Raw genomic sequence first — 21,685 nt, 5'->3', positions numbered from 1 at the left:
TAGCGTCAACGCGCGATAGTAATATGATGACGACAGGCTTACATAGCGAGAATACTAGTCCGCTTTAGGAAGCCCTAATACATTGACCGTCACTGTGCCTGGCGGTCGCCCACTCTTGTGGATCCACTGGACTATGACGATTTCAGGGATTTTCTACAGACGTATTGTGTTTACTGCTTAATTTTCTGGTACTCTTCTTCCTACTCTCGTCCACACCAACAATGCCCTCGCTTCCTCTCATCTACGTTTTTAATGATGCCGACGACATGGCCCCCGCCCTCGCGGACTACGTCCTCTCTGCCCAAACCGCTGCTTTACAGCGCCACGATGCTTTTAAGATTGGCGTTTCAGGCGGCTCTCTCGTCTCCAACCTGAATAAGGCTTTGCTGCACAATCCAAATGTTGAGTGGGGAAAGTGGTACGTATCCCTATTGTATCAGCTTGTTTGTCTTTCGCTAGTTTTAGTGTGGTGGTCGCGGAAGTATGCCGTGCGGGAAAGAGCTTTATCGCTTCAGTGTCTGCGCTCGATGCACCGCGCCAGTCACCTACGTTGCAATTGAATCACAATCCCTCAATAGGAGCATATTCGAATACTAACACAAGCTATTTTTATGATGCTGCAGGCATATATTTTTTGCGGACGAGCGGTTGGTTCCCCTTGATTCGCCTGATAGTAATTACGGCCTGCTCAAGTCCGGTCTTCTGGACCAACTTCCCGAAGGCACTCCGCAGCCTGTTGTTCACGGAATCGATTATTCGCTACTTGAGGACTCACTTGAGGCGGCTGACGCTTACGAAAAGGAACTGATCAAAAGCTTTGCTGCTAAGGGTATGCGATTTCATGTTAAAACTGTTTGCTGATTGAGTCCAAGACCTTGATTTTTAACCGTTATGTTTGATAGACTCCGTCAGATTACCAGCATTTGACTTACTTCTTCTCGGATGTGGCCCTGATGGCCACACTTGTTCGCTATTTCCTGGCCATGAGTTGCTGCGGGAAAATATTGCCTGGGTTGCACCAATTGAGGATTCACCCAAACCTCCTCCAAGACGAATCTCTCTCACACTTCCTGTTGTTACACAGTCATTAAGGTATTATCTACAGGCGTCACAGCATTCTTTAATTGATGCTAACAGAATACTATAGAATTGCTTTTGTGGCCGTTGGTGAATCAAAAGCCCCCGTGCTCAAGACAGTGTTTGAGACTCCAGAGGAAGGACTACCGTGCTCGCTTGTGAATGAAGGTGCTCGAGGTAAGGTCACATGGTTTGTTGACACTCCTGCAGTCAAGGGAGTCGCGGTACAGAAAAAGGAATACAAGACACCGTCATTATAAGGATATGACAGTACATTATGTAAACAGAATTGCAGGTGGGGTTGATTGGTTTGTTTATTGACATTGCAATAAAGGCTTTTATTGCTGGCGGTACTGTAAATGAAGTGTTTTTATACACCAAAAGTTGCAGAACGTGGGCAAATGAGTGCCAACCAAATAGACACAACAGGAGATTTAACGAGACACAATCTCGTTTTTTTTACACAGGCAGCGCTCTACATTGATTATTTTGACGGCAGATGTTGATTGGTGGGTGGAAATTATAAGTGAAGGGATTGGGAAGTTGCGTGTATGTACGTACATGTGAAAGCGGCAGCACGGATCAAAGCTGTTCAAGAAGTTTGATGGAACAATCAATCATTTCTGAGAGTTTAGTGGTTAACCCACTGACTTTGATTAATGATTTTTTTTCTTTTTTATAGCAAGCAGCGCTGATTGCGAGCTGTCCATCACTTGTTTATTACATACTTAAATCATATATTTGCCGGTTCACTTGCTTCTTTTGTATTTTGTTATGCAGTATCTATAGTTAGTTTCATGGAATGAACTTTTTTTTTCGATTGGTAAGCTAAATGCGTATTCTTTATTACCCTCAGATGAAGTACTGACGCAGTATTGGTTGTCGTAAACATTTGTCGTTATTCATGCTGTTTCAGTATAATGTAATCTGGTTGACCGGGGAACTCGGAAGCAGTACTGTTAGCCACACCGCTCAAGCCACCCATCGGCCCTGAATGAGCCTCCCCCACGAGCCGCCGCCAGCGCAAACGCAAGCGACCGGTCCACGCCTGAGAAACCTATAAGAATCCATGGCCGCCGCCTCAGGTCTTTCTTGTGCGTTCTCTGCAGTTTTCCTCTAACACCATGTCTATTCTTGTGCTTGGAGACATTGAAAACCCTAAGGTTACGCAGCGTAACAGACTCCCTACCAGGGCCTACGCGATTCCTGAAACCTCGCTCGTGTTGAATGGCGAATGGAATTTTTCATATGCGACTTCGCCTCTCTTGGTTCCGTCGCCGGATACCCCTGCTGACGACTCCTGGAAGTCTATTTCGGTCCCCGGGAATTGGCAATTGCAAGGATACGGCCATCCACATTACACCAATGTCGTTTTCCCGATTCCTGTCGACCCGCCTCACATACCCTCGGTGAACCCGACCGGTGTCTATGAGCGCGAGTTCTCAATTCCATCTGACTGGGCTACAGGATCTGAGATTCGTCTCAGATTTGACGGCGTGGACTCGGCATACCATGTATATCTTAATGGTGAATTTGTTGGTTTCAGCAAGGTTTCGCGATCTCCTTCTGAATTTGATATTACCAACAAAGTCAAATCATCCGGCAATGTCTTGCGCGTTTACGTTTATCAGTGGTCGGATAGTACTTATATTGAAGACCAAGATCAGTGGTGGCTGTCAGGTAAGCGGTTGTAGAAACTCGATTGGATATCGAAGTTGATCTAATGTACTCTCCTTTTAGGTATCTTCCGTGACGTTACCTTGATTGGATTTCCTCCATCTGGTCATATTGACGATTTTTACGTCACCACGGAGGTTTCTGAAGACTTGTCGTCTGCTGTGGTGTCAATCGAAGTCACTACTGCTCGTGTCAAGGCTGACACCACTCTTGATATCAAGCTTGGCGAATTTGATTCAATCTCTATCCCAGTCACCGGCTCGACGACCGTCTACAAAACCGAATTCGTTGTGAAAGGGCCTAGACTTTGGACTGCGGAGACTCCCAATTTATACCCACTCACCATTGCGCTCGGTTCTACTCATACTATCTCGCAGAAAATTGGTATCCGTACTATCAAGATCATCGGCGGCTTAATCTGCTGCAATGGTAAGCCGATCGAACTTCGAGGAGTTAACAGACATGACCATCACCCTCAATTGGGCCGTGCAGTTCCTCTTGAATTTATCAAGCAAGATCTCTTGCTGATGAAGGCTTACAATGCCAACGCTCTACGCTCATCTCACTATCCCAACGATCCGCGTGTTTACGCAATGTGCGATGAATTAGGATTATGGGTTATGGACGAAGCCGATCTCGAGTGTCACGGCTTCTACGATGCCGTTGCTCGTCCCGAAGAAATTCCTGAGCTAATGGACTATGAAGAACGTAAAAAACTTGTTTTTCCCCGAGCTGCGGAATTTACCTCCAATAATCCGGAATGGGAAGACGCATATCTTGACCGCCTTCAACTACTCGTTTTGCGCGACAGAAACCATCCGTCTATCGTCATTTGGTCGCTTGGAAACGAGGCCTTCTACGGACAAAATCATGCAAAGATGTATGCGCTCTCATACAAACTCGACCCCACACGTCCGGTGCACTATGAAGGCGACATGAAGGCCGTCACTGCTGATATGTATTCTGTTATGTACACATCCCCGGACCAACTGCGGCGGATGGCCGCAGAGTTTGGAGCGAATTTCACAAAACCCCTTATTATGTGCGAGTATGTGCACGCGATGGGCAACGGTCCAGGTGGATGGAAAGAGTATATGGAGGTTTTCCGTGAGCTTCCGGTCATGCAGGGCGGGTTTGTCTGGGAATGGGCAAATCATGGATTTAAGGTTGAAAAGGATGAGAAACAGAAGTATTATGCTTATGGTGGTGACTATGGTGAGTTCCCCAACGACGGCACATTCATCATGGATGGCCTTTTAAATTCTGATCATACTCCTACGCCCGGAATGCTCGAAATGAGAAAGGCTTATGAGCCTGTGGCAGCCACTGTTGAAGGAAATTTACTTGTCATTAAAAGTTACTACGATTTTATTTCTTTGGATCACTTGGAAGCCAAATATGTCGTGTCAAAGTTCCCGCTTTCTTCGTATGTTTACATCAATGAGATTCATTCCTGTTTTCCTGTTTTCTAAGATACTGACAAAGGTATAGCTCAATTGCGCCGGAGATTCTCCAAGAAGGATCTATTGATATTCCTGCAACTGCACCAGGAACAACGTCTAAGATTCCTCTTCCTGAAATTAAGCTATCCCCAGAAACTGCTTCTGATAGTGAGGTCTGGTTCACAGTGTCATTTGTTCTCAAAGAGGCCTGCAGCTGGGCCCCTAAAGGTCACCAAATCGCATGGTCACAGGCAGCGCTTCTGACTCCTGCGCCTACCCCGTCGCCGCCTTTGTCGCCATCGGCGGATAACTCGGTCACTAAGATCAAGGCTGTAGTTGACACTCCTGCTCGATTGACGTTAGAGGGCGAAAACTTTTTACTTGATTTTGATAAAACCCAGAGCAAGATTTCTAACTGGGAAGTTAACGGCAAACAGATTCTCACCGGCCAAAGCAATACTTTGACCTTTTGGCGTACTCCCACTAGTAATGACGCGCCTGTTGACTTCCCCTATTGGCAGAATTTTGGTCTCGACCATATGGTTATGCGCTCTATTTCAACTGAATGTATTCCTACATCGGACAGTGTGTTCAATATTGTCACGAAAAGCGAGTACGGCACGCCAGTTTTGGCATGGAGATTTTGTGTTGACACGACTTATATCGTAAATGCTTCGAATAAGACAGTGCAGGTCAAGACATCGGTGACTCCCAAGGCCCGCGCGCCAAACATGATTCCCAAGGAGATTCCACGAATCGGGTATGAATTTTCAATTCCTTCTTCGCTGTCTGAAGATGGTGCCGCGCCTACAAAGTGGTTTGGTCTCGGACCAGGCGAGTCGTATGCTGACAAGAAGATGGGGGTGCAGGTTGGTATTTTTGAAAAGAAAGCCAGCGAGCTTGATTTTTCTTATGAAGTACCTCAGGAGAATGGAAATCATGAAGGAACGAGATGGATAGCCGTCTCATCAGCCAATTCTAATGCCGGAATTGAAATTTCAATGACTGAGCGCTCAGGGGAATGCCATCCATTTGGATTCAAAGTGTCCAATAAGATTGCCGGTCTTAACGGCGCGAAGCACCCTTGCGATGTTACTGAGAGCAATGATTGGATTATCAGAGCGGATTATGCGCAGCAAGGTGTTGGTACTCAGGCTTGTGGTCCTGCTGTGTTTGAGCCTTACAGGTTGAAAACAGAAAATGGATTTGCTTTTGATGTATTGCTCAAGGCAATTTGAGGATCTCTACTGTAATAACTTCATATGGCTTATTTGAATAGCAATGGTATATCAGATTACTTTATTCGCTCAAGATAGTGTAGATCCCGAATATTATCTAATGGGGCTGCATGAATAATACTCATCTCTATCTGCCGTATAATGAGATTAATCCTCTGTAAAGGATTTTGGAAACAGAATCAGCAGTAAGTCTTTCGTAAAAAACATTTTGGCTGTGTAAAAGCTGCAAGCCAATGAGAGTGCAAGTCGACGTGATGAGAAGATTCATCACATATAGGGAAGAGACAACCGTTCTATAATCAATAATCATCATCATCTATGACTGCACTCTTCTTACTGTTCGTCGTATATTATAAAGACAGACTATTTGGAATATTATAGGTAGTTTCTTAGCTATGAAGCTCCTTTTTGACAGGTCACGTGATATTTTAGCAGCTTCGCACGCTCTCCTTCATACACCACAGAGCAAAAACAAGTAATCGGCGCGGGTTCTCAACCAGTAATGATGTCTTCGCGCGAAGAACGCAAGATGCGAGATATGGTCGCCCGTATTGAACGTTTAGAGCAGGAAGACAAGCATGGATCGATGAATGGGTCGCGGGTATCGTCGTCGCCACCCGGGACTGATCGGAAACGGAAGCGGTCTTTGCAGACGACGAGTCCGACAGTAAAGAAAACTACAACTACGAAGAAGAAGGAGAGGAAGTCGCCGTCTAAACATCGAACGCCTTCAAGTCGAGATTATTCGTCATCGTATTCATCTGGATTTGATGAGGGTGCTGAGAGTGAGATGTCGACTGACGATGATATCGATTGGCTGCCGCCCAAACTTGTGTTGGTGCGGAAATTCTTCAGAGCAAAGGAGAAAGAGAAAGCGAGAAGCCTGATGCTATCTCCGGACTCTGTGTCTAGTCACAGAACAGTGAACACAGCAAGAGAATCGCTGTCACCGTCAGATACGGATATTTCGAGTCGGAAGGGAAGTATAGCTACAAATGCAAGCACAGGCAAGAAAGAAGAGAGAAAGGCCGAAATCAAAAGCAGCTTGTCTCCGTCTCTAGTTGCTAAATCGGTATCGCCCTTGACGAAGCCAAGTTTGTTACCGACTGAGACTACAAAGGAAACGAGCACACCGAAGGGCAACGGGCCGGATTTGGCAGATTTATTCTCAGATGCAGTCGACGAAACGATTCCTTCTACGTCAAAAGTAGCCCTAGTACAATCCGAGCCAGTTCTACCCGTGCAACCGACATCAGTGACCGCCTCAGCAGCAGCTGTAACCACCCCTGCCCGTCCTTCACCACCACAAGTACAGCAACAACCTCCAAAGCCAGAGCCGGCAGTCCCGCAACGCCTTCCTTCTGCTGCTCAACCGTCTGCACAACCACCCTACGCGACTCCACAGCGTCCACAGCATCCTCATCAGCCACCTGCTGCCAGTGTGAGTATTCCCACTGCACCGACGGTCGCGAACGGAGCGTTGGTCAATCCGGCTCCGCTGCGTGTGCAAGTACCCGCGCCTTCTGTTCAACCAACACCGACTACGCAAACTCCAGGACAGGTTCACTCACCGTTTGTACCTGCTTCATCTCCGTTATTAAGTACACCTACTGGTGTACGTGCTCCAACTACTGGCGTGACACCTGTGCAAGGAACGCCGAGCGAGACGACACCGATCGTGCATCCTCCCAAACCAGTGAAGAAATTGTCGTTTGCTGATTACAAAAAAAAGCAGCAGCCTGTTGCGAACAAACCGTCGACAAGCGTGACTAGTATTGCTAGCGCGTCAGAGGAGAAGAAGTAAGATGAGAGGCAGAATAAGCGTATATTCTAAATGCCAATTTGATTTCTCTGCAGTATTATATATTGCATGTATTAGTAGCTTTCAATTCTTTTTTTCGTTGACATCTTGTTGGTGTTTGGGATTTGCTTGTAAAATATACACAACAACATTGAAATATTTTATAAACGATACGCAGCCAGAGGCGGGTCGAGAACTTGAGTCTGGACTCTACGAGTCAGAATCATCGTCCTATCGGGCGCGACGTGATGTAAACATGCCGGACTTGAGTTGAGTGCTGCCAGTTTTTTCTCTCTCGAGTTCTGCAAACAGCAATGGGTTATGCTCCTGGTTAGTGAGACTTTTTTGTTCCTGATAACTGAAGTAGAGCGCTCTTTGATACTGACAGTGATTTAAGGTGATGCCGCTAAAGGCGCTACTTTATTCAAGACACGTTGTGCGCAATGTCATACCGTACGTCCCGATCCTGAAAGCACGATAATATTTACTACGGCTATATAATTTCACACTTTCTAACAAAGTATACATATAGACTGAAGCCGGCGGCGCAAACAAAGTAGGTCCGAATCTGCACGGTGTGTTTGGCCGACAATCAGGAAACGCGGAAGGATATACGTATACGGAAGCAAATAAGCGGGCCGGTGTACTATGGGCAGAAGTCACGCTGGCTGATTACCTCGAGAATCCAAAGAAGTATATTCCTGGCACGAAGATGGCATTTGCGGGGCTGAAGAAGCCTAAGGATCGCAATGATTTGGTTACGTACTTGAAAGGAGCGTGCGCATGAAGAAGCAGATTCTGGTAGAAGAAATGGCAGCAGCAACACAGAGACAAGAAGACTCTTTGCAATGTATACATAAAATATAGAGATAATAGACGCGAATTAACAAATCACAAACATCATTCGCTGATCATAGATGCAACCTTTAATCACGTGTCTCCAAGCTGCAGATGGAGGCCGCATTTGCTCGGAAGGGACCGGCTCTAGCGGGAGCGACCGGTGTGATCGGCGTGAGTTAGTGACTTTTTATGTGATACCGTAATAAGGTTTACGCGCAAAGTAAGGGGCTGGCAGCAGTATTTTCCCAAAGCGGAAAGGCAGAATATTGCCTAAAGGGGATGCGCTCGTCCAAGTGTGAACCTTCTCTGGCGGAGGAGGCTTGGTTTAGTGAGCAAAGCAGAGCCGAGTAGAGATTTAATGGCGGCGGGGCCCTTCTTCGCCTATGCTTGGAATCTTCTCTGTCGGTTTCTGCGCTCACTCTCGTTCTCCACTCTTCATCTACTCCTTATCTATTCCCTCTTTTCTCACAGATCCAGATCAGACTCGCTTTCAAACGCGTCGCGTGCGCGTAAACATGTTCTACAGCCCGCACTCGGTCTTTCACGACGCCGCAGCCATGCCTTTTGCAAATAACCCCTACGCCTCGTGCTCGCCCTATGGCTACAGCGACTATAATATTTACTCTGGCGCTTCCATGTCGCTTGAAGAGCAGCCACCGGTGTCGCTGATGACTCTGTCCGACCCGCAGCCGCAGCAACAACTGCAGCAGCAGCAGCAGCAACATGACCTTGCAATGCAGGATCAGCATCAGTCTCTCTCTCGCAAACGCGCCTTCCACGAGTCCGATGCGGACTTTGATCGCGTCGACTCTGGTGCCGCTGCCTTTCGCGTTACTGCGCCAATAAAAAGACGGAGCGAGAAACCTATTGAGACACATATCCATGGTACGCAATTATTCGAAAACGCTGTCTATCAGATCTAGCTTGTTCTAACTCTTTCTTTTTACCCTGCAGTATCTACTTTGCGTCGTCTCTTCCACGCAAGCCAGGCTCAACAGGCGGCTGCTGCAACCCCAAGCGCCGCTATTCAGCTGACTGAAGACCTCGAATGTGAAGACTGCGACAATACAATCATGCTGGATGAGTACACGGCCGACCCGGACGCATACTCGTGCTACGCGTGCAATCGCACTGTCTGCTGGCGATGCTCGTTGCGAACTCAAGACACAAATAGTACGTTAGAGTGTTTGCAGTGTGCGCATTCGCGTGGCATGATGCTTGAATAGTCGTTCGGTATCTGAGTTGGATTTAAAATAACGTTGGGAAGGTGTCTGGCTGGATTGCTTTTGCTGGTGTTTTAATATGGGTTAATCTGGTCTAAATGGCGTAAGAATGCCGGTTGTAATTTATTCAGTTGTATATTGTAAATTTCGCATGTAATTATTTATTTTGCTGTGTTTTGTTAAAAATGTGTGAAAGAGCTTAGAAAATTTACTTGTATTTTACTGTTTGCGCTGGTTTATGTGTTTGAAAGTAGAAATGCCTGATAAACAGCAAGTCTAGTAATTTGTCTGCTCTTTATTGCACAGACAATCTATTATATAAAAACAGATAATCCTGCAACAACGCAGGCCCATGCCACTTGTTATCTAAAAAAGACTAATATGACAGATCAAAAGAGATAAAATGGAGCGGGCATTATCGGCTGCCTGGAAAGACAAGAAGCACGCGTATTGTCGTTTGTGGGGCAACAACCACCAAAAAAAAAAAATTAGCCAGCCTCCGTTTCCCGAGCAACGCCCGTCTCAAACTATTATTACCTAAACCGTCAGGTTATCATGCAACACGTGATTTATATATACCCGTGCCCTTGAACCTTAATTAAAAGCTTTTCTGTATATGCACAGAACACAGAAAAGTATATGCCATAACATGTTTGCTTATTTATGCACAGTCAAGACTTTAAACTCCCAAGTAAAAATTCTCTGAGCAGTCAAGACACAGTAGACAGAAGATCCTGGACAATTGTAGGGAGAATTTATATCGACCTTTTCTGTCGGCTACTTCTTATTTTCTTTATTCAAGCTCAAAGCTTTTTACTATTTAGAGGGCTGAAGCAAAGATGGTCAGTTGCGATACAGTTTCCATTCGGTTTGAGCTTCGATACTAATACATGTGTTTTTTCGCAATCTAGCCTCAGAACGAGTATATCGAAGAACACATCAAGAAGCATGGTCGGCGATTAGACTATGAGGAGCGAAAGTATGTAGTCGTCTTTTCTTAAATTGGCATATGTAGTGTGCGACAGCAGATCCTAACCTGTTTTTTTTTTCTTCGCAGACGAAAGAAAGAGGCTAGAGAGTCTCATCGGATTTCTAAAGATGCTCAGCGCCTGACTGGTTTCCGCGCAAAGATGTTTGCAAAGAAACGGCATCAAGAAAAGATCGAAATGAAAAAGAAAATCAAGCAGCACGAGAAATCGACTGTCGCGAATCAATCCAGCACTCCCGACGATCCAGACGGATTACCCGCGTACCTTCTCGATCGTCAAAACACAAACCAGGCCAAGGCGCTCTCGACATCAATCAAGCAGAAGCGTTTGGAGAAGGCAGCCAAATTTGCTGTGCCATTGCCCAAGGTTCGTGGTATTTCTGAGGAAGAGATGTTCAAAGTGATAAAATCCGGAAAGACAAGACGGAAGAGCTGGAAGCGTATGATCACCAAGCATACTTTTGTCGGGGAGGGCTTCACTCGTCGACCTGTTAAGTTTGAGAGAATTATCAGACCTACTGCGTTGCGTCAAAAGAAGGCGAATGTCACTCATCCTGAACTAGGCGTCACTGTCCACCTTCCCATTTTATCCGTCAAGAAGAACCCGCAGAACCCGCTCTACACCCAACTGGGCGTCTTGACAAAGGGTACTATTATCGAAGTAAATGTCAGTGAACTTGGATTAGTCACGGCTGGTGGAAAGGTTGTATGGGGAAAATATGCTCAGGTCACTAATGAGCCTGACCGCGATGGTTGCGTTAATGCCGTTCTTCTTGTATAGAGGCTCACATGTTTAGTAATTGTGTTTTGTTTTCATCTTGTCGGTATTGGGTTTTCTTACGATTTAAAAAATGATGGGTTTCTTTTTTTTATTTTTTTTATCTCTATGTCATTTGGTATTAAAAATACAAGCATTTAATTACTCGATAAAACAGAAAAAAAACTCCATTTAAAAATGCCCACTATGCGTAGCATGTCGTTCGCCACCAGCACTTGCTTCCGGTCCAAGATGATAAGTATCTTGAAATGCTGCCTCGTCACCCGGTCGCGCTCTGCACCAGAATTTTGTAAATTTGTCATTAGATCCCGTACAAAGAATATGACCCATTGGATGAAACTCCATTGACCAAATAGCACTTTCGTGACCGTAGGCAATAGTTTGGATTGGTTCAACTGAGCGCGCATTTGAGCCGACGGCGGATCCACTATCAGCGACTGTCATGCTTGTATGGTTGCTGTTGCCGCCCGCTAAGTTGACTGTGCCTGAGCCAGTAGAAGATGAATACATGGCCATGGACGATGCGCTGCCAGACTGGAATGCGTCGAGAAGGTAGAAATAGATTGCACCGCTATAATCTCCTGTGGCAATCATCGAGTCATGGATAGGATGCCAGGCAAGTGTTGTGATATCCACTGTTGATCCTCTAAGCACAGCTACGTCGCGCATCATTCTAATATCAAAAATGCGGCAGGTCTGGTCACGAGCTGAAGTTGCAAGTAAATCACCTCTTGTAGGTTGAAATTTGGCTCGGGTAATTGTGTTTTTATGACCATGTAAAGTGGTTAGACATTTTCCAGTCCGAGGGTCCCAGAGTTTGACTAAATTGTCTTTGGATCCGCTGACAATCAAACCTTTTGTTGGATGCCAATCGACGCATTTGACGTCCCAGCCATGACCTTGAAGTGATCGCTCTTCAAGTCCTTCGTTGAAATTCCAAATTTTCAGAGTACTGTCGTCACTAGCAGTGACAAATTTAGTGTCGGTAGGCGAAAATCTGTAAGAGATTCCCGAGTCAGCAAAAAGTTGATTACACCTGTTTGGAAAGTTGCAACATACGATATATCACGGACTGCCTCTCGATGCGCCGCTAGTACCTTCACATTATTCATATTCGGTTGCCAATATTTAACCAATCCCTCCTGATCTCCTGATAAAAACCAGTCGTCGTTATGCGACCACTCGCCGGCTCTGATACTCTGATCGTGCGCCTGCATGATCGTCTCGAAATTGAAGCTCATACCGTTCCAAAGCGTGAACTCGCCGCTGCTACTGGCTCCTAATATCCGGCGACCTTCGGGAGTCCAACGGACTAAATTGACTGGATGGCGCATTTTGTTGACGCTCGCGTGAACGAATTTTGGTGTGACGCTTGTCAATGGATGATACGGGTATACAGCGGGTGGAAAGACCTTTAAAAGTACATTAGATCCATCCTCAATCGGTGAAATGAAAAAAAAAAAAAGGCAGATGAACGACTTACGTCGATTATATATGCCTTTTTCGGTCTGATAACTCCAGGCTCTCTCATATACGGCCGCGTCACTCGCTGATGTCTCCATCTTGCAACCCCACCAATATAATCCACCGTTCTGCGATGACCAGTTTTTCTCTGCTGCGTCTGCTGCTCATCGTTATCGTAGTTTAACTGTGGAGCTTGTCGTCCGCCTTGGTTCCATCTATCATAAGTGCCTCCCCGACCACCGCCTCCACCGCCTCCACCTGGCATAGAGCGCTGATTGTAGGTATAGCTACCCGATGTTGAAGACATTTTAATTTCACAGTCTGCGTGTTGCTTTCTTTATATCATCAGCTTGTGCCCGATCATAGAATAATCCAAAATTTTGTTGTACAAATCTGCATAAAGTACAGTGTAATACCCAAGACTTTCGTGAATCAAATGAATACAGCAACAGCTTGATGTTCTGATCTTTTCGAGGGATACAAACTTTCAATTCAAGCCCTAACCCAATTATAAACTGTGTATATAAATATAATTTCTATTTAAAAGGATGCGCAGAGAATGTGGAACAAGAATAGAGCTGATTGTTTTACAGATATTATTAAGAGATGGTAGAAAAAGTTCTTGGGAGTTGTTACCATGCTTTTGCTTTTCGGCAGACTCAGTTAGCTGGAACAAGCATTACAATTTCAAAAACTTGAATTATTTTTTCCCAATCACATATTATGATTTACACACATCAATAATGCAATTAAAAGAAATAAACGGAAAAAAATACTCGATATAGAGCTTGAAAGTGATGCCAAAGACGCATTTTCCTCGTCTGGTGAAGAATCGCACGCGGCGATTGCGCGATCGAGTCGCTCGATGGCGTCCATTTTATGACTACTCCTGAAAACCCCACACTCTGTCTTCGGTCAGAGAGCAGTCTAATATTAATTGGCGAGAGGTGTCTGAGATTAGCGGTATAAAACGAAATGGTATATTTCAGATTCATTAAACTGTACAATTATACGCAGTATTTTTACTGTAGTCGTCAAGTGAGAGTAGAGCGTGCACGGTGTTCGTGATAAGCTTAAACTAAGAACGCGTCGGCAGTGCGAGATCGTACGTCAGTAGCTACCAGCCATCAAAGTCAATAAGTCAGACTCTAAATTCATATAACGCAATACCTCAAGCGAGCATTAGAGTATGATATCATTTGCATTTGTTCTTAAAAAGAGGCCAGTCTGCCGTACTCGTCCTAAACTCATAATACTCAAATTTTGAACAATGCCTTCACACTTTGACACGCTTCAGATCCACGCAGGGTATGTATCTAAGATCTATGATTACCACAGATCCGAATTGAGTATTGACAGCTTGCAGTCAGGAAAAGCCAGACTCGGCCACTAACGCACGAGCAGTGCCGATCTACGCATCGACAGTAAGCGCAACTGGGCAATTTCAGTAACTGAAATATCGAATACTAACAAACAATTCAGTCTTTTGTCTTCAACGATTCCGCTCACGGGGCGCGTCTTTTTGGCCTTGAAGAAGCGGGAAATATATACTCTAGAATCGGGAATCCCACAGTTGCTGTCTTTGAAAACAGAATCGCTACGCTCGAAGGCGGCGCCGGTGCTGTCGCCGCTAGTTCCGGACAGGCAGCTCAATTCATGTATGTTTAATATCTTTCATGAAAATACGAAATAAGTAATCTTTGCCGCTAACTTTACGTGAGTTTACAGGGCGATTTCTGCGCTAGCCGAAGCCGGAGACAATATTATCTCAACTTCATTTCTTTACGGAGGAACATACAACCAGTTCAAAGTCTACTTCAAACGCCTAGGCATCGAGACTCGCTTCGTATCTGGTGACCAGGCTGAAGACTTCGATAGACTGATTGATGCAAAGACTAAAGCGGTGTATGTCGAGAGCATAGGAAATCCGAAATATAATATTCCCGATTTTGAAAAAATTGCAGCTGTAGCTCATAAGCACGGTGTACCACTCGTGGTTGACAACACATTCGGTGCGGGCGGGTATCTTATCAATCCCATAAAATATGGCGCCGACATTGTAGTGCATTCTGCAACCAAATGGATCGGAGGTTAGTATTGATTGGCTTTTTTAAAACCAAGAAGGGATCCACTGACTTGATATTTTATGGCCAGGTCATGGAACGACGATAGGAGGCGTCGTGATCGACGCTGGAAATTTTCCGTGGTCAAAGTATCCTGAGCGATTTCCTCAGTATTCTGAACCATCAGCCGGTTACCACGGCCTGAAATTCTCCGAAGCACTAGGCGACAAAAATGCGTTTGCCGCACAGCTCCGACTCGAAGTTCTTCGCGATGCTGGTGCAACGCTCAACCCTTTTGCTGCTTTTTTGCTATTACAGGGCCTCGAGACTCTCTCGCTACGCGTGGACAGACATGTCTCGAATGCGCTGGCACTCGCTCGCTATCTCGAAAAGTCTCCATACGTGTCTTGGGTGTCGTATCCTGGTCTCGAAAGTCATCCTTCACATGCGCTCGCAAAGAAGTACCTCAGAAACGGATTCGGCGCAGTACTCTCATTCGGCGCCAAGGGTGGCCCAGAGGCCGGAGCAAAAGTGGTCGATGCTCTCAAACTTGCGTCAAATCTCGCCAATGTGGGTGATCTTAAGACGCTTGTTATCGCGCCATACTTTACTACGCATCAGCAGTTGAGCGAGGAGGAGAAGCTCGAGAGCGGAGTTACGGCTGACCTGATTCGCGTTGCGGTTGGTGCAGAATTTATCGATGATATTGTTGCTGATTTTGAGCAGGCTTTTAAGGCTAATGCAAATCCGTAATTTGAGATTGATAGTATCAAATTTTTTTTTTTGGTCTGAATTTGTCTTAAGAAATGGTAGGCTCAGCGCCATCGGAATATATTGCCAGCTGTTGCTATTGTCTAAACTCAGCGCGATCCGTAGTCACTTCAAAAAATCGCAAGTGAATTCCTAATCAGCCCTGACTGCAATAGCATCTAGCAGGTCGAGGGCAGGCGGCTGCATAATGAATACAGGACAAGGTGCGTGCACAGGAATTGGTTCATGCGCCGCTATGACTGTACCCTCCGTAACTTTGCTCAACAATAAGCGTTCATTGATCGTCTGCCAATTGCGTAAAATTTCAGGGCAAGTAAAGATAGATAACGACCAGCCAATGGCATCGGCTTCTGGAAGCGAGTGCTAGCCAGATGCGGATTGGCGTGGAAGGTCGGGCAGTAAAAAGAATACAGATACAAAGCGATCAGCGAACTGACTTTTTGGCGTCCGTGATGGCGCTCTCTGCCTTTTTTTTGTAGTCTCTTTTACCTACACAGTCTTTCTTTGTTCTCGCTGCACACTACCTTCTCGCCAGACGCGTTAGGATTTCTTCATCTGATCTCTAAATCACTCGGCTTGTTAGCTGCATTCCGGTTTTTGGTTGCGAGGACTACCTCGTCACCGGGAGTGCACACAGCAGCAGACTCCTCAATTCCGGGAATCGTTTGGTCTTGCTGCAACAATCATCCTCTCAGTAGGATCTCTTACAAGAGTCAGAACAGAGGTACGTATTTCTTATTCATATTTTGTAAATGTGTTCTCGCTATCCTACGTTTTCTCTTATGAGACCTCGGCGCCTGCGATTTTGTACCTCCATCTCTATCCTTGACTGACTCCCTAATTAGATTATCTCCTGGAACTCACTCAATTGCTGACAGGTGTATCTACTTTCTTTCGATCTCTCCGCGTGATCTACCTCTTCAGGCGGAGTCTTTGTAACCGTCTAACAAATCTGGTCTCAAAACGGCGGCTGTAGACGATAACGAACGTCCCACCTTTGAGGTCATCATCTTGGTACATTGCAGATATCCTTATTTCCACAATTACAATCTTTTGACTAATTTTTTCTCTTCTTGGATGTAGGGTGCCTCAGGTGGGCCGCTTGAGTTTGGTATCTCGGGTCACCTTGTCAAGTCTTATTCGCAGCCATGGACAAAGAATTCTATTGTGGCAGTAGACGCCGGCACATACATGTCTGGCATTCATCATGCGATTCGCTCAGAAACCAGTATATCTCCTCCGCAATCATCATTTGGTATATATAATATCAATTCTTCTTCATCGGCTTCACTTCTCAAACCTCAGTCGTCTGCGGCAGCGACTTCGCAATACCTGGGAACTGGGGTAATGCCCCTCACCACGCGACTAGCCAATGCGGCGTATGTGGCTCGAGAGCTCGTGTCTGCAGTCTGTGTTACGCATGCTCATCTTGATCATCTGTCGGGACTTATTATCAATTCCTCTTGTTTCACTGTCGATAACCCAAAAGTTCTTGCAGGGTTGCCGTGGGTGATTGACAATTTACTCAAGCACGTCTTCAATAATGTAATCTGGCCTAATATGACGAGTGAAGGTGAGGAACCTATCGGGCTTATTACATTGCGGAGGCTGGAATGTACATTACCAACTAGTCCGTGCGAGACGGAAGTTGAAGATCAAGCAGCCTACCTTGAACGCGACGAAGCAGGAGACCCAAAACGCGACCGCATATCTCCGGTAGACAACACGTTTGAAGATGAGGAGAACTACGAGCCCATAGCTAATGGTCTCGAGATCCGTGCATTTCCGGTCTCGCACGGATGCGTGCATCATTTGGGTCGCGCGCCAAAAGCATTCGAATCCTCAGCTTTCTTTATCCGCGACGTGGCGAGCGGCAAGGAAGTTTTAATGTTTGGCGATGTCGAACCAGATTCGATCTCGATTGATCCGCGGAATCGGCCGGTATGGGTTGCCGCCGCGCGTAAATTTGGCAGGAACAAGTTGACCGCGATATTCATTGAGTGCTCGTATGCGTCCGTACAACCTGAACATTCTCTATTTGGCCATTTATCCCCGTCATTTCTTATTCAAGAGTTGAAAATGTTTGCGAGTCTACTTAGATGCGATATGCCGGGTTCGCAGAACGTCGAAATGGATGTCGACGATGAGGCGAGCGATATCGGAAGAAGGATGTCGAGCGGTACGACGGCGACTGGCAGTAGTCGACCGTCGCCAGGGCAAGGCGATAGCTCCTTTGATGAATTTAGTTTTGATCAGTCGGATGCGACGAGTGCGCCGGTTGGTATTGCCGGAGGTTCGGCGTCACCATTTACGAGTGCGCCTGCTATGCAGTTCACGTCTGATAAACAGAAGCTTGCGTCATCGGCTTTTGTACCATTCAGTTTTCAGCAGCAACAGCAACAGCAACAGTTGAATCATCCATATAGTCTTCATCCACATCCACATTATCACCATCACTCACGCCATAAAGCAATGCAACAGTACTCACCGACCTCTTCTCGTCGCACATCGACCGTGAGCCTGAGCAGCAGTGTTGGCAGCGGCGGAAGTTTGCACTCGGCGATGTCGACCTCATTCCTTCCGGGTCTCTCCGAACCGTCTTCGGACCTTGATGCTCCCGTTGTCTATCTACGGAATCCTTTTGCAGCAATATCGCCGGTCGCTTCAAGTGGTGGTGTTCACGGTGGTGCTATAGGATCACAAAGACGAACAAGTTTATTGAGTTATCCACCCGTGCAACCGGAAACCTCATCTCAGTCATCACCTTCATTTTCCACAAACCCGGCATCAACTCTTTCGCTCCCTACAGTTAACCAGACATCCTCACAGCGCCGCTCGCCGCAGTCACGACCAGCGAGAGCTCTAGGCCCATTATCAGGTCTTGTGGTAGTAATCAACCACGTAAAAGGACTGATTGACGACGAGCAAGTTCTCGCAGCCGGTGGATCAGAAACGTTACTCGCGTCCAATGCCAATGGAGAAGGACTACATCCGACGCAAGCCATCATTCTCAATGAGCTCGAGACTTTACTGGCAGAGGAGGAGGATTTGGCTGGGTTACGATTCGTGATGGCACGCACGGGTCAGAGTTTAGTGTTTTAGATTTCATGAGTTATGGTCAAAAGGAGAGAGAATGTGTTTGTGGTCTTTGGAGTTCAGGTCAGGCTCTTGCGTACTGTTAATTTTAATATATATATATATATGTTTTTGATCCATTACCCTTAAAGTTCATTATGTTGACAATGGAAATATAAGTCCATTCGTGAATACGCAGAAACCCATCAGCATCAATATTAAACTAATATACATCCATTCATATTACATTGCATTATTTCACGCAAAAAAAAATTTACCAAACGACAAAAATATTTTGAAAAAACTACAAAGATAAGATCGGAAAAATGTCGAATTGATCACCGTAAATTAGTCTGATGGGAAGGCGGCATCGACACTCTCTCGTAATCCGAATCTTCATCATATGCACCCGAGCCACTACTTCTATACTCATTCATTTCATACTGCTGAGATTGTCCTTGTCGAGAGTACGGATCAGCAAAAGGATTTGTGGCATATGGATTATTTATCCTGCCACCGGTATTATACCCTGCGCCGCCGTCGACGCGCGAGTCGTAATCATTCGCGCTGAACGCGTCTTCTCCATCTTCGGCTAACATTGTTGCACCATTTTGCGTACGATGCCGTTTTGTGAAGAATGTGGCCTTTATCGAATCCAAGCTGAAGAAATGGGATCCAGGCAAGGATCGCGAGCCTGAAGCTTGTAAATCCATGCCCTCGCGGCGGTAATTTAAGAATACGCGGACGACGTTGACGGTTGTTATGAGAAATAGAATAAATTCAAATAGTGAGAACCAGATTGCAGCTTTAGTATGTGAATTTATCGAGTCGCAGGATGCAGTGTGGGCTTTTGTGTGATCACGAGAAAAAAGTCGCGACGAGGACGTAGAGGAGTTGGCGTCATTATTGTCATCCGACGAATGCTCGCAACGAACGAAGCTAAAATACTCGGCTGTAATTGCGACGAATCCTGAAAACCAAAATATGAAAAGAACTGATTCGATAACTAGGACAACAATCGGATTATGGAATCGGGGGAGGATTTGTGGTGTCACGGTTTGATATATCAATCCTAAAAACGTAGCCACGGCCTATGATTTTAGTTTTAGCATACTCATTCTTTGACAATTAGAATAAAAGGAAACGACAACGTACTAAAAACACCATGAATCCGAAGATCGAGTAGTAATAATGGCCGGCGAGCCATGCCGACAAACCGAGCACGACGAGATTGCACAGCGATTGGGCTATACGAAGCGAGAAGATCACTGGGATCCCTCGAAGCTTTTCGATCGCGCTCATTTATTTTAGGTGTCTCTTTTTTCCCCCCTTGGATATTGATATATGGCAGGCTTTGATCCTTCACCGGGTCCTGCTCAGTTGACGGTTGATCCGCACAAAGACTGAATTTCTTACAACAAATTATCAATTCTAAAGAGTACCCCAAATCCAGAGAATCGACTCAAAAAATCTTCTAGGAAAAATGGATACACAAGACAAGAATTAGGCATGTGCAAAACTAAAACAACAATTGAGTGCCTTGCTCCCGAGTTAACCGTACTGTTGATGAGGCGCAGTGTACGGGCTCTCTCGCCTTAAAGAGTGCGTACATTTAGTAGTACTTAGCCACATGCGCGCGCGAAGGCGACGCGTCATCGAACGACGCGTAACGACGTACAATATAATCTGCTCCTTGTTTTCCTCGAGAGATCAGAATGGCGAGATAAATTAAATTGATTGAACAGCTCTTTGATAAGAGGCCCGCAAATAGCTTTGCAGTACATTTGTATTCACTGCCTCTGCTTTTGCAAAGCAATTATTTGAGCATACGTTACAGGTCCTACGTAAATAAGATAAGCTAGCATATCCAGGTCTCAAAAGTACATTTTTAACAAGAAGGAAGATTACGGTCACTTCACCCGTGGCAGGAGCAAAAGTTCGAAGGCAGACGCATCACAGTGTTGAAACTAGACAACCTATTATTCAATCTATGAATTAAAGACTTTCTTTTAACAGAAGCAAAGATTTTTGCACTCTTTGGCGTAGCATCACGCGTGCTTGGCTCCATCTCATTCCCCATCTACGTTTTAGCTGCATCACCAACTTTTGTCGGTTCACCGATACGGTCCACAATGAATCCTGAATCTGAATTCGCGTTCTTTCGCTAGATACCGGCGACATCAATTATCAGAAAGATGCGGATGCAGTGCCTTCAGCAGTTGAACCTGTGCTAGAGCAGTCGGTATCTTCTTCGTTGTCCCCGAGCGCGAGATCACAGTGCAAGGGCAGAATCACATCGACGAGCTTTACGGGCTACTTACCAAATCAATCGAAGACTGACCCGCAATCGCTTGTACTCGATACCTGGCTAGCAACGATAAGTTCCCATACAGCTCCTATGCCTTCCACCATACCGCCTAGAGCAAGGTCAGGCGCCAATCTCCGTCGTGTATTGCGGCGGCATATTTTTGATTATTCCTGAGAACAGCCGCGAGCGTTGTGCATTGAAACGGACGGATCGTTTCTACGGTACTGCCTACAATCGACCTAGAGTGTTAAAGAGGTTGATTAATAATATTGGAGCCGGAGCTAAACGAGCTGCACTGTTATAATCGGAAGAGTGTCAAAAGAGTTCGGCGAGAGACGAATGCAACAGAAGATTTATGTATATATTGGCACGATCGTTGTCCCAAATCCAGTCACCGCCTCACTGCGAACTTTCGTCTAGCAAAATCGTTAACGAACAGCAACATCTCGCCAAGTTGTGCATCGCTGAGAGATTGGTTTAAAAGTGGTGATCTGCAGCAAGTACAGCTTTGGTCGTTAGCATTCCGGTTATGTATAGGAATGGCACAGAAGCGAGCGAACTTCTTGCCGTTAAAAGACTCTCATAAGCAAAAGCTTAATCATAAAAAAAAGGAACTCTCTTATAAAATAGAACTTGGTATGGAATAGCGGTGGTGACATTCCGCTTCTATTTTTCAAATTGCAAAATTGATAAGGAATGAGAGCGGCGGAGGGGTAAGGCCGGGAAGAGAATTACAAGATACTGAGACTGAGGCTGAGAATGGCAGACTGATACAGGGACAGACACAGGGAGAATCAGCTTCAATTGGAATCAAGTTTATGACAGATCAAGAATTGCAGAGCCATATTGATAGAAGATGTAAATCAAAAAATCAGAAAGAGGGTATATTGCTTAATGGCTAAGGAGTTAACACCGGGCGGGCGACAGGGTATATGCTTTG

General features: G+C 45.7%; 10 protein-coding genes across 10 annotated transcripts; 8 read left to right on the top strand and 2 right to left on the bottom strand.

Moving 5' to 3' along the window:
* Positions 1–221: 221 nt before the first annotated feature.
* On the top strand, positions 222–1,337 carry V2V93DRAFT_381150 (uncharacterized protein; the record flags this gene model as incomplete). The annotated part of the gene is made up of 4 exons (XM_066912091.1): positions 222–418; positions 624–829; positions 903–1,092; positions 1,148–1,337. 4 exons carry the CDS (start codon positions 222–224, stop codon positions 1,335–1,337), a joined length of 783 nt encoding a protein of 260 aa, XP_066765056.1.
* Positions 1,338–2,093: 756 nt separating this feature from the next.
* Positions 2,094–5,600, top strand: V2V93DRAFT_371952 (glycosyl hydrolases family 2, TIM barrel domain-containing protein). The gene is made up of 3 exons (XM_066910637.1): positions 2,094–2,757; positions 2,818–4,180; positions 4,246–5,600. Exons 1-3 carry the CDS (start codon positions 2,202–2,204, stop codon positions 5,432–5,434), a joined length of 3,108 nt encoding a protein of 1,035 aa, XP_066765055.1. The 5' UTR covers positions 2,094–2,201; the 3' UTR covers positions 5,435–5,600.
* Positions 5,601–5,843: 243 nt separating this feature from the next.
* V2V93DRAFT_285532 (uncharacterized protein) lies at positions 5,844–7,712 on the top strand. Its single transcript, XM_066907204.1, has 2 exons — positions 5,844–7,565; positions 7,633–7,712. The coding sequence occupies exon 1, from the start codon at positions 5,937–5,939 to the stop codon at positions 7,236–7,238; it is 1,302 nt and encodes a 433-aa protein (XP_066765054.1). The 5' UTR covers positions 5,844–5,936; the 3' UTR covers positions 7,239–7,565; positions 7,633–7,712.
* Positions 7,395–8,070, top strand: V2V93DRAFT_285521 (cytochrome c-like domain-containing protein). The gene is made up of 3 exons (XM_066907203.1): positions 7,395–7,565; positions 7,633–7,688; positions 7,768–8,070. The coding sequence occupies exons 1-3, from the start codon at positions 7,550–7,552 to the stop codon at positions 8,020–8,022; spliced, it is 327 nt and encodes a 108-aa protein (XP_066765053.1). The 5' UTR covers positions 7,395–7,549; the 3' UTR covers positions 8,023–8,070.
* A 324-nt stretch (positions 8,071–8,394) lies between these two features.
* Positions 8,395–9,686, top strand: V2V93DRAFT_371945 (uncharacterized protein; the record flags this gene model as incomplete). Its single annotated transcript, XM_066910636.1, has 2 exons — positions 8,395–8,960; positions 9,030–9,686. Coding segments are annotated over exons 1-2 (770 nt in total), but the record flags the coding sequence as incomplete, so codon positions are not given.
* Positions 9,687–10,013: 327 nt separating this feature from the next.
* V2V93DRAFT_371942 (ribosomal protein S8e/ribosomal biogenesis NSA2) lies at positions 10,014–11,218 on the top strand. The gene is made up of 3 exons (XM_066910635.1): positions 10,014–10,140; positions 10,210–10,277; positions 10,356–11,218. Exons 1-3 carry the CDS (start codon positions 10,138–10,140, stop codon positions 11,065–11,067), a joined length of 783 nt encoding a protein of 260 aa, XP_066765051.1. The 5' UTR covers positions 10,014–10,137; the 3' UTR covers positions 11,068–11,218.
* V2V93DRAFT_285418 (WD40-repeat-containing domain protein) lies at positions 11,152–13,085 on the bottom strand. Its single transcript, XM_066907202.1, has 4 exons — positions 12,918–13,085; positions 12,548–12,859; positions 12,124–12,476; positions 11,152–12,061 (listed from the first exon to the last, which is right to left on the bottom strand). Exons 2-4 carry the CDS (start codon positions 12,833–12,835, stop codon positions 11,236–11,238), a joined length of 1,467 nt encoding a protein of 488 aa, XP_066765050.1. The 5' UTR covers positions 12,836–12,859; positions 12,918–13,085; the 3' UTR covers positions 11,152–11,235.
* Positions 13,086–13,643: 558 nt separating this feature from the next.
* V2V93DRAFT_371935 (Cys/Met metabolism PLP-dependent enzyme-domain-containing protein) lies at positions 13,644–15,624 on the top strand. Its single transcript, XM_066910634.1, has 5 exons — positions 13,644–13,836; positions 13,895–13,952; positions 14,011–14,186; positions 14,257–14,618; positions 14,683–15,624. Exons 1-5 carry the CDS (start codon positions 13,799–13,801, stop codon positions 15,342–15,344), a joined length of 1,296 nt encoding a protein of 431 aa, XP_066765049.1. The 5' UTR covers positions 13,644–13,798; the 3' UTR covers positions 15,345–15,624.
* On the top strand, positions 15,550–18,464 carry V2V93DRAFT_381142 (cAMP phosphodiesterases class-II-domain-containing protein; the record flags this gene model as incomplete). The annotated part of the gene is made up of 3 exons (XM_066912090.1): positions 15,550–15,565; positions 16,339–16,376; positions 16,446–18,464. 3 exons carry the CDS (start codon positions 15,550–15,552, stop codon positions 18,462–18,464), a joined length of 2,073 nt encoding a protein of 690 aa, XP_066765048.1.
* Positions 18,465–18,619: 155 nt separating this feature from the next.
* Positions 18,620–20,066, bottom strand: V2V93DRAFT_284409 (uncharacterized protein). Its single transcript, XM_066907200.1, has 2 exons — positions 19,593–20,066; positions 18,620–19,528 (listed from the first exon to the last, which is right to left on the bottom strand). The coding sequence occupies exons 1-2, from the start codon at positions 19,737–19,739 to the stop codon at positions 18,776–18,778; spliced, it is 900 nt and encodes a 299-aa protein (XP_066765047.1). The 5' UTR covers positions 19,740–20,066; the 3' UTR covers positions 18,620–18,775.
* Positions 20,067–21,685: the final 1,619 nt, after the last annotated feature.

This window comes from Kockiozyma suomiensis (genome assembly GCF_038497685.1).
Source record: "Kockiozyma suomiensis strain NRRL Y-17356 unplaced genomic scaffold V2V93scaffold_9, whole genome shotgun sequence".
NCBI lineage: Eukaryota > Fungi > Ascomycota > Lipomycetes > Lipomycetales > Lipomycetaceae > Kockiozyma > Kockiozyma suomiensis.
This window is presented reverse-complemented; position numbering and strand designations above follow the sequence as displayed.